The 11,766-nt window shown below is 39.1% G+C and overlaps 1 protein-coding gene across 1 annotated transcript; it reads left to right on the top strand.

Moving 5' to 3' along the window:
• The first annotated feature begins 7,551 nt into the window (after positions 1 to 7,551).
• On the top strand, positions 7,552 to 8,448 carry LOC125487469 (probable G-protein coupled receptor 139). The gene has a single exon (XM_048619062.1). The coding sequence runs from the start codon at positions 7,555 to 7,557 to the stop codon at positions 8,446 to 8,448; it is 894 nt and encodes a 297-aa protein (XP_048475019.1). The 5' UTR covers positions 7,552 to 7,554.
• Positions 8,449 to 11,766: the final 3,318 nt, after the last annotated feature.

Raw genomic sequence — 11,766 nt, 5'->3', positions numbered from 1 at the left:
ATATGGAGATGTATCTCTCTGACCCCTGAAGAATATCTTCAGATCATTTCCGGAATCCATGACATATCTGTAGACACAGAGTATAGTGCTTCATTTGATGTCACAGTGGAAGTAAGCGGGAGAGTTGTCGTGTTGTCACTGTGTTCACCATGCGAAAACCAAGCCGAATGCATTGCAGATGTGGGGTGGATCTAACCAAGGTGAATTTTGAATTACATTGCTAAGCTTGAATTTTTTTAAAAAAGTCCAATGGCAACAACGCTAATATGAACGAAAGCCAAAGATGATGTCTTTCAGGAAGCAAATCTGCCACCCTCACAGAGTGTGGCTTACATATGACAATAGATACACAATAAAGCATCTCCCGAAATGGATGGGCAACGAAGACTGACAGATGAGTCATTTATAGAAAGACGTCAAGTCTATTCAGTATTGCTGGTTCATTGTAACGATTGTTCAGAGGTTCATAAAGAACAGATTCAAAAGGCAGGGACTTGAAAACTGATTTCTTTTGTTTTTCTTTTTACTGTTATTAAAACTGAAATAATTGATCAGTTCTGTCAGCCAGGGGATGCCTTTCTCGTCTAGTGAGTTTTTGATTTTTTTTTTTTTACTGTGGTCAATCAGAACATTGTCATTGTGTGGTTATATCTATTTGCAAGTATCCCGGATGGTGTTGACTATCAAAGCCAGAAAATCTATCTAATCAATCTAATCGTGTTACAGGCTGTCCCCAGTTAAAAATCAAGGTTAGTTCTTTCTTCAGATCAGTTGCAACTCAAGACTGTTCAATGCAAAACAAATTTCTTTTTGTTTTTTTTGTGTTCATCAAAGATAAAACCTTTCAGTTGCAGTTTTATTTTTGGGAGCAGAATGTGACCCATGCGTTTGTCACGGTGAATCCAGATTAGCCCAACACTTTTTTTTTCGTTCTTCAGCAAGTAGAAAGAGACAACAAACTGCTACATCGGCGACACTCACATTGGCTGAGTAAGTCAAGAAGGAGTTGCAGCCCTTTCTTGGCTTTGGAAGAGCGGAGTGCACTGTGGACTAGTGTGAAACATAATGCATTTCATACATGATCGACACACTCACAAGAGTGCCGGTGACTTAAGAGTTCTCCAGACATTGTCCGAGTCAGCAGAGAATCTGTTCGCAAAATATGGAGATGTGTCATGCTTACCCCTGGAGAATATATTTAGATCTTTGCCAGCACCCATGATACGTCCGTAGAGACAGAATTAAGTGCTCCATTTAGAGTCACAGTTGAGGGGAAGCAGGAGAGTTGCAGTGTTGTCATTGCACTTACCATGCGAAAGCCAAGCCTAATGCTATGGAGATTTGGGGTGAATCTAAACAAAGTGAATTTTGAATTATTTTGGAAAACGTGAATTTTAAACAAAAGTTTAATGGCAACCACGTTGCTATGATTATAAGCCAGAAAAAAAAAAACAAAAAACACAACTAGGTTTCAATAGTGTACACAGGGAAGCAAACCAGTCAGCCATCCTCACACAGTGTGGCTTACATGTCGCAATAGATACACAAAAAAAGTCCCTCCGAAACGTATGGGTAACAAAGGTCGACAATGCCAGAACTGGCCGCATTCCATAAACGAATTAAAGACGTCTCAGAAGATTAGTGTCATAGTCTTTAACGTACGATAAATTAATTCAGTCAGGCTCTGTTTTTTATTCAACCTTAACTATTAGTTCTTGTAAAAAGACCACGGGATTTTTGAACATTCGTGAGTATACGTAACAACTGATCATTACATATTAATTATTAAAACATAGACTCTTTGGGAAGCAAAAAAAAAAAAAAAATGCTTCAGAGTGCCTGGGTCAAACTTGTTGAACATCCTTCCAAGCAGACTTTAAGGTGTGCTTGTACTCGAGGTGTGCAGTTGTTGAATTCGGCTGCTCATTACCACACCTTCTCCACAGCAATTAGTGAAAGGCAATAAGCACTGGCCTGGATAATGCCTTCCATATCCCATAATGAATAATAAAAAAATATGTTTATTCTTTGAATTGACTGTGGTGGTAGTCTGCTAAATAGTCAGCCATGGTTATTGTAAAATCAAAGCAGGTTGTAACGTGGAATGTCCTGCCATGATTCTCGTTCTGTTGTCCAGCCCTGTGTGGCTGAAAAAGAGTTAACTAACGCCAAATGCTAATCTGAAGAGTTCGACAAGACAGTTCCACTTTTCAATAGAAAATAAGGAATCAGGAACAAAATTCACTGAAACGTTTTACATCATTCATGGGTTCAAAGAGGTGCGTGTGGAAAGTCGTAATTTCGCATTTGAGTGCAAAGCAAAGGGCTATTAATGCATATGTTCAATAACAGAACCAATCGACAAATTAAGCAGACCTTTTTTTTTTAAAAGCACGACCCGTCAGATTACACAGATCATTGATAAATGAAGTACATGGAGCTGGTGGAAGTGATGCAATTTTCAGGCCTAGGAAAATTGCAAGGCAAAGAAAGGAATTGAAGAGCATGGTACTTTGGGTGGAAATATTTTATTATTATGAGCGTGGAGAAAAAATCGTCTGGAGTGCATACACTGTCCATGTCCAATTGAGGGCCACTTAGCCGGTCCTGTTCCTGAAAATTTTATATAACGTAAAATTCAGAAGAACATGGGCGAGAAGCAGAATTGTCCGGAATTGAAGTTGCCAGAGATGCAGAAGGTTGTGACCCTCGTGAGTAACAATGAAACCACAGCAGAACCAACACAAGCTGTAACAAACTGACAATTGGATTTTTGTGAGCAAAGTTCCCACATTGGAAAATACTTCAAACAAACCAAAGTAGGTATTGAAATGAAACAAAGTGAGGATGTAAATTTTAATGAACGCGAAGTGGAAAGGAAAACGGCTCCCTTGATGAAGGAATATAGACAAATTGAAAGACTGTTAGGCAGCACTCCCATGACGTACTAAATTGACAAATAAAAAATGCTTATTTTTTGACAACTGAGAGTTTGATTGGCTAAATCTGCCATTTGTACAGAGTCTTCCTGTTGGCACGAAAGAACTCAGTTTAATCACCTTTGTATAAAAGCATGATGGATAGGATTTGTCCCACTGAAAGTAAAATGGACTTTACCTTTCATCAAGAAAAATAGAAATACAACTTTAAAATAAATTATTTGTAAATTACTTACTTTGTCCATGTCCTTCATCTCTGAAACTGCAATACAATTGCTCTTCATGCAGAAATCCACATATTTAACCTGTATTAAATATATCTAATTAAATTTTGGAAACATTCTCTGAATCTGGATTTTTTACAAAAAGATTCCCTACAGTGTGTAAGCAGGTCATTCCGTCCATTGAATTTATATTGATTCGTCTAAGAGCTTCCCACCAAACCCATACCTTATCCTGTGATCCTGCAATTCCCATGGTTACTGTACGTTCACATCCCTCGTCATGACAGGCAATTTAGTATGGCCAGTCCACCTAATCTGCACATCTTTGGACTGTGGGAGTAAATCAGTGTACCCGCAGTAATCTCACGCAGACACAGGGAGAATGTGCAAACTCCCACAGACAGGCGCCCGAGGGTAGCAGTGAATCCGGATAACTGGTGCTGTGAGGCAACCATGCTAACCAAGGATATATCATGATTATCCATGCTCTCCCTGTGTAAAAGAGAGCTATCTGGTTTCTAAATATTAGCTCTCTTTTTCTCCATGGATGCTACCTGATCTGCTGCGATCTCAAGCATTTTTCTTTTGTTTTCAGATCAGATTCCAGCATCAACAATAATTTTGCTCCTTGCAGCAATGGGAGTAGTTTCACTTTCTCTGCTCTATTCAGACTCCTCATGATTTTAAAACAGCTCTTCAATTCCTTCTTTTCCCCCCTCAACCTTCTCTTCTCTTAGGAAAATAGTCGTAACATATGCGATCTTGAACTCCCAGGACCCTGAAATAATTCTTGTTGATCTTCCTGCATCTTCTATCTCGCCTTCACAACTGTCCTAAATGATATTGTCCAGAACGCGACTTAATATTCCAGCTGGAGTAAATGTATGTTCTACAAATTTAGCACAATTTCTTTGGTTTGTACTCAATGCCCCGTTTAATAAATCTCAGGGTTCCATATGCTCTATTTTGCACCCCCTCATGACAATTTTAGCATTTTATGCACTGATGTCTGCTTTCTGCTACATTTTATCACCACAATGTAGCTCCAGTCTATGTTTGTATCTATTTGCCTTTCCGCCGATCAGGGAGACAATTTTGTTCCATTTTACTTTTCTGAGAATTATTTCAGGTTATTTTATTTCAAAGTAAGCATCTGTCACTTCGTGATATTTGCTTTTTTTTATGCCCCATTATGTGAATTGGCCCAAACGTCTCTCTCTTGGCGGATGGATTCTGGTACAGCAACTTCCACAATGGTTTTACTGTCACAGTGATCTGGATTTAAAAGTGTCTGACAATTTCAAGTAGAGACGTTTCAATATACAGAAACCAATGCCTCCACGTGCATTCCATTTAGCCATTAACATAATGTCAGATATTTATATGGAATCTCATTTGTAAAGCCAGACATTTCAGAGAAAAGAGTTTCGGGCTGTTCATAATTTCCAACTGTTTTTCGATTTTGATCATGTCTTTTCTCATTGGTGTAGGAATTCAACGCTGATGATATAAAATCGTATAAAATAGTAACAGAAGAGGCTATTCCTCATTTGATACTGTTGTAAATTTCAAGAACATCAAGGAGAATCATGCTTCTTCACGTTATGGCTTGCTCTCTTTCCTAATCCATTGACAGCCTTCATATCCGAACTTTTATCAAAAGCTATGTTTTTTTTATCGGATCCCTTAAGAGGTTGGATCTGTCTTAATTTGGTCATTTCAGATTTTTTTTTTTCCTAAGGGATGGTTAATACAATGCAAGTCACTGTAATTTTATCGGTAATGTGGCCCTACAGCTAACAGTTGAACCTCGATAAATTTGATGGGAATATATGATAAATTTATGGACATACCAGATCAGATTGCTGTGACAGGAAGTGAAACCTGACTGCTAAGCTTAGCAATTGACTGATGTTAAAGGTTATTTGGCCACTGTAGTTGCAATGAAAAAGATAAAATAAGACCGATGATTCGACCATGGATACATTTGTCTCCTGTTTACGCGACGGTTGGATAAATGAGGTTACAGCTATGCGAGTTTTTTTTTTCCCCGCAGGCCACATGACATTGAACAACCTGGTAGACTGGGGTTTAGGAAAAGCATAAGAGAAGGCATGTCAGAAGCATCGACAGTGACAAATCGAGCAACATCTCGAAACCAATCATCCTAAAGAGCAGAACCTGAGTTCAGAAGTCTGAAAAAAAAATTCAACTTTTTGGAACAGTAAGAGTTGACATAAAACATATACGATTGTGAGACATCTAGGGCGGTGTAAACGTGGAATACCCATTTTCTCGTGCGGAAGATTCTAAGTTGGGGAGCATTGTTTTAAAATAGGAGTCGCCTATTTTAGAACGAGAGTGCATGATACATTTTCTTTCTAATTATCATAACGTTTTCCTACTCTGCTCCTCAAAAACATAGTGGGAGCAAACATTTTGAATATTTTAAGACTGTGCTGGTTGCTTTGTTGGTAGTCAACGAAATGAAAGATTGTCAAGGTGGTAGAAAGAGCCTATTTGAGTTTATGCCCAGATTCGGCATAAAGTAGTTGAAATTTCCAGTAGAATCATTCGGCCAAATAGAGTACTCACGTTGCTAACAATTCCGGACATATATTCCTATGCATGTCTTTAATAACATTAGTCATCTTGCGATGTTTCAAGTTTCAGGCATAGCAATGTGTGTTAGCCTGTTTCTTCAGCAAACTCTAAAGAAATTGCACGTCAGATCTTAATTATGCCTCTGGAGACTCTCATTCGGAATAAATGAGGGATGTCTCAATGTGTTACAGGACTAAATTCGACAGCACTGCATATTATTTGTGTTTCTCAACGACAATGCACGATCCGCCAAATGGACTGATCTTTGCCATTTTTTATCCTATCATCGCGATTATTGGTGCACCTGGTAAGTCGTCGATCCAAAATAAGCTCTGTGCTTGAAATGTTCAGAAATCTGGTTCTTTCCTTTCAGGATTGGTGCAAGGTTTACACATACTCGTCAGTAGATAAGTGTTTGGGATTTCAGCCAGTTTTCAGAATATCTCAATGAATTGAATGATATTACATTGTGTTCTGTTGAACGGTGGTGGATTACCCGCACATTAAGAGACATTATTCAATATGTTATGGTGCACGAAATGAAAACTTTTTCTTTGATCGCTGGAATATGAACTGTTGTGTATCTAATCTATGATTATGAATAGGCTATATGAATGAATATCAGGGTTTGTTTTCGAAAGTATTAAAATTCATTCTAACGTATTTAATGAAATGTCGAATACTGGTGTACCAACATGAAGCAACTAATATTTGCGCAGATAAATTTTACATCATTACACGGATTGCAATTTTTCATTATGTTAGGTTAGGTATGGAAATTCCTCCAATGATTACACGTGGAGAAGCAAATTTGAGTGCGAAAGATATAACAAGGTGGTAGGGACAGATAGTCTATAACAAGCATTTAGGTATGACAGACCGAATTTCATAGACTCAGACATCGCCATCTATAGGCTTATCCACTACGTGGTCGAATGATTAATATCAAAGATGCATAAGGCAGTCATGTTGGAGGTACTCCAAGAAACTACATGATATTACATGATACGGGGGTGTGACGGTCAAGAATACGCAGAGACTGGAAATTTGAATGATGGCTTCATTAAAAACGGACACTTGATGTACAGGGTCACATTGTGCGTCATTGGAACGTAAGAACATAGGAACTGGAGTAGTAGGCCATTCAGTCCGTCGAGCCCATTGTTCATTCAAGTGCATCATTTTAGACTTCTTGGCAAATTCCATGCGCCTGCTTTACACCAATATCCTTTAATACATTTGCTTAACTAGATTTTTTTTGCACAAAATTACAAATAACAACATATCAAACGTAAACTGCAGTTTATGAAAGAAAAATCTGCCACTTTGTTGTCTGTAAAACTGCTTCCTAACATCTCTCTTGCATGGTTTGGACCTTATTCTCAGATTATGGCCGCAGTTCTAAAATCCCCAACCAGTGCAAATAATGATCTATCCTGTCTTTTTGCAATAATATTTTGATGAGTGTTAACAAATAAAGTGATTTTATCTGAAGAAGGGCACCAGGAACAAATCTTCCACATGATCTTCAGATGAATAATGAAGCAGGGCTAATCCACTCAGTGACCAGAGCAGAGAATATTGTGAGAATTGATTGCAATGCCTTCTGTATTTCTGCACGTTTAATCCATAATTTAACAATTAAAAAATAATGAAAGCTTTGGAGCAGTCAGTGTCTGGATTTTGCAAAGAGTCGGATCTGGAGTAACAGACTAAATGAGGAAGAAACTGGTGTTTACAGTCCTTTAGTAATAGTTGATCTTTCCTGATCTCTTGCAGCTAATTTAATGGCCATTGTAATCTTATCCCGAGGACGGTGTGGACTCTCAAGATGCATCACTCGTTACCTCGTAGCAACAGCCGTGGCTGATTTCCTTGCCATCATCATCGGCTGCATCCTCAACCGGATCAGCGGCAATTATATTCGGTACAGTGTCTTGTCCACTACCCCTTTATGCTCTCTCAGCCTCGTGCTGATCCGATGCACCCGGGATGTTTCAGTTTGGCTAACAGCCGCCTTCACCTTTGACCGTTTTGTGGCCATTTGCTGTCAGAGCCGAAAGACCAGATACTGCACTGAGAAAACTGCATCGCTGGTCACAGGAATAGTTTATACACTGAGCTGCGTCAAGAATGTCCCTTTCTACTTCATTTTTGAGCCCTTGTACATTCTGGATGGGATGTCTTGGTTCTGTGACATCAAGATCACGTTTTATACCTGGCTGGTTTGGCAGGTCTACCACTGGCTAGATCGCATCTTAACCCCATTCCTTCCGTTCCTCCTCATTCTTCTGCTCAACGTCCTAACAATCAGATACATCCTAGTAGCCAGCAAAGTGCGTCAGAGGCTCCGGGGTGCCAACAATCGTGGAGACCTGGAAATGGAAAACCGCAAGAGGTCTATTGTTCTCCTCTTTGCTATCTCGCTCAGCTTCCTCCTCCTGTGGATCACTTATGTCGGACACTTCCTCTATTTGCAAGTTACAGGTCAGGGTTACTACAGTGGCCTGGATTTCAATGACTCACGTTTCATCCTTCAAGAATCAGCGAACATGTTCCAGTTACTCAATTCCTGCAACAACGTATTCATCTATGTAATATCTCAGAACAAATTTCGACAAGAACTGAAGAAGTTGCTGTTGAGCCCCTTCATATTCTCCTATAGTTGCTTTAAACAGTGAAAAGTAGAGACAACACAGTGGAAGTTGTCTCTCTTCGTTCGGGATGGCTCAGTGCATTGAAATCTCTGTCATACATTTAAAGCAGAAAGTTGGTGTTGTATTTCCTGCACTTAAAAAAAAGTCGGGTGCATTCTCCAGCTTTGTGAGTTTGCTGTTGCCAATATGGAATGAATGCAGAATTGTTGGAAGTACTGCTTTTCTGGACAAATTGCTGTACCACGTTTTTGTTTCTTCTGGTCACTATCTAAACGTCCCCATGTTCTGTACTAATGTTTAATTATTCTTCCAGTTTCTTTTCTCTTTCTACTCTTACTTTTCCATCTTCACTCACACGTTCCCTTGCAATCTTCCTTAATCCCACCGTCTCTTCTGACTACTGTTCCTCCTGTTCATCCTTTCTTCCTCAATTCATTTCGTGACGAAGGCCAACCATTATTATCTATCCCTAATTATCCAGGTCCCGAAAGTGTGCCCCCAAACCTGGTCAACATCATTGAACTGTGTCCTTAAAATTAATATGTGCAGGCTTACTGTTGTCTCTCTGTATGCTACGATTTGCCATCCAGATGATAAAGATTTGTTTCATTGACATATTAACAACATCAACAGCTTGTTCCTAAACTGTCGCATCTGAACTCAGATGTATTGGTCATCCTTCATTTTGGTACATTCATTTTCGTGATATGTTAAATTTTGTTTCTTTTTTATCCAAGTGGGAAATAGAAAAGATATTTCCATGGCATATTTGATTTTTAATTAATTTGTACAATTGTGAAGCGACAGTGACCAAAGGGGATAAACACATCCCAAACTTCATTCAGTTATTTTAGCAATTTCCTCTTAAAATGTTTGGGATTAATTATGCGTCTTAAGCCAATGCAAGAAGATAGTCTGTTTGCGTATATTTCAGTGGAGACTGCTCATCGATGGGTGTTCCGTTACTGCAAAAGCAGAATGCCATTGAAATTCTCATTTAATATAATTGGAACGGAAAGGCACCAAGTTATTGACTGTTCGGGGAATTTTACATCGTACAGATGTTTACTACAGGACAATAAAATAATTTGTGAACAATGACTGATGAGGCAAGTTGTTCAAAGTTCACAAAACGAAGAAAAATCCGAGAGACGAGGAATGATTCCAATGGGAGATCAAAGAAAATATAGGTAACCAAGGAGGTTAAAAACAACATCAATGTGAAAAACAAAATAGATCTGACTTGAGGAAGTGGCACAAGTAGCGGGTATAATCCTATTTGAGAAGGTTTTGGCAACTTTCCCTGATGGTGGAGTGGTTACTGCGGCAGAGCTGGTTCGATGGACATCCAAGGATGAAGGCGTTTACACTCAATCCTAACTTGTCGCAAAACATAAATGCTTTGTTAAATTTCAGAAACAGATAATATGCCATAGAACTTTTAGAAGTCTTATTGTACCTCACATTACTCAGGTTAACTGTGCAGCTCCACAATAAAAAGCTGAGTTAAAATGGTAGGTATAAATTGTGAAAGAGATTGTCTCTTTGAGTTAACTTTTTTTTTCGTTCAGTCTGCTTAGCTCCTGTGACCGTTTTTTACAAAGGGGACGATGGCTGACTTATTCTCTGACACTGATTTGCTGTCCAGTTTATTGGTTAAAACAGGAGCGATGACTTCTTCACTTTCACAGTCTCCTGTTCAGAATGCTCTGAAGGAGTGCTCCAAATGTTACCTCTTTATTTGTTTCCACAGAGGTAGCCAGAACAATTGAGCTTTTTCTAACGCTGCTACTTTGCATTACTGTGTATATGTGTTAGGATTTTTTTTTAAAGTTCTAGTTTCCTCTTCAGTTACTCCCTTATGTATAGTGCCGAGACAGCAAATGAACAGATTCACCTCATCCTCCATCTTAGTTGTACGAGTGTGTTCAGAAGTGACTGCAGGGGGTCTATTTTATTGTTTATCCAGGGTTAATGGTCTCCAATATTAGGTTTATTTCTGTAGATTTCAAGAATCTCATAAGAGTTCTAAATTTAATATTGTTGATATGTCAATGATTCAAGGTTCCTATGACATTTAATAATAATAATAATAATAATAATGAATCTGTGATCTTTCCTCTTTTTTGAAGGACTCATGACAACAGACAGAAAAAGAAGTTGCTTAAAAAAAAACTCATCACGTCACCAGAATGTGAGGAGAGAAATCAGAGTTAACATTTCGGCTTCAGTGACTCTTCATCAGAACTGATGGCAACTGGGAAAATGCCGATTTTTATGCAGAAGATAGGGTGGGGGAGGCGGGAAGGAATAAACGATAGGTGGAGGTACAGAACAAAGAGAGAGCTAACAGTTCGACAGACAAATAAGTGAATAATTATCACGCTAGGAGAGTGAATACCCATTCATAGGGACTGTTAATGCTACTGGTGTGTTGTGTTAAGAGCAGGCCATGTAACAATAAGAGATGGTTTGTGTGCCTTGGAGGAAGTACATTGGAGAGGTTCAAGCCCTAAAGTTTTTGAACTCAATATAAAGGCCAGAAGGCTGTAGAGTTCCGAAACGTAAAATGAGGAGCTGTTCTTCCAGTATGTGCTGAACTTCACTCGCGTGCTGCAGCAAGTCTGAGTCAGAAAGGTTGGTCAAGGAACAAGATAATGTGTGGAAGTGACAGGCAACTGGAAACCTACGATCTTTTTTTTGCTTCTGAACAGAGCATAGGTGTTCCACGAAGCAGTCACGCAGTCTTTGTTTACTCATTACAGGAGATCACACTGTGAGCAGCGAATACAATGCAATATTTGAGTAAAGTGCAGGTAAATTGCTGCTTCACATGGAAGCTATATTAGGGCCCTTGAATGCTGAGGAGCGTGAAAGTAAACTGACTGGTGTTACATTTTATACGGTTCCAGGGGAAGGTGCCATGAGGTTGTGGGGGCGGGCGTTTTGGAATTGAAAGAGATGTGAGTAATGGTGTCTGGAAGGAAATGTACTTGCTGAAGGCTGACAAAGGAGAGGAGGAGAATGTATGACTGGTGCTGGCATCCTGCTGGAGGTGGCCAAACTGGCAGCTAATGATTCTAAAGTTAATTATGTATGCACATGCAAATTTAGCTCTTTTTATATATATTTATATTGGTATGTGTCTGCATCTCTCAATGCAATGAGAGATGATGTATCTGATGTTGAATGAACTGAAGAAAGTGTCAAAGCCTCACTTCCATTGTGTTGAGAGTAACATAAAGCCACCTTCTGCTGCTGGTTAGTCGCCACTATACATGGGAAGGATGAAATTCGTCAGGGATAAAGTCAGATGAAGGGTAGCAACACAAGCATAATCCA

This window comes from Rhincodon typus, chromosome 42, assembly GCF_021869965.1.
Source record: "Rhincodon typus isolate 14 chromosome 42, sRhiTyp1.1, whole genome shotgun sequence".
NCBI classification, from domain to species: domain Eukaryota; kingdom Metazoa; phylum Chordata; class Chondrichthyes; order Orectolobiformes; family Rhincodontidae; genus Rhincodon; species Rhincodon typus.
Note: the sequence above shows the minus strand (reverse complement) of the source record. Positions and strands in the feature narration are given on the sequence as shown.

What these genes read in the sequence shown, in the direction of transcription:
- LOC125487469 (XM_048619062.1), top strand. Translation starts at nt 7,555, where the DNA reads ATGGCCATTGTAATCTTATCCCGAGGACGGTGTGGACTCTCAAGATGC.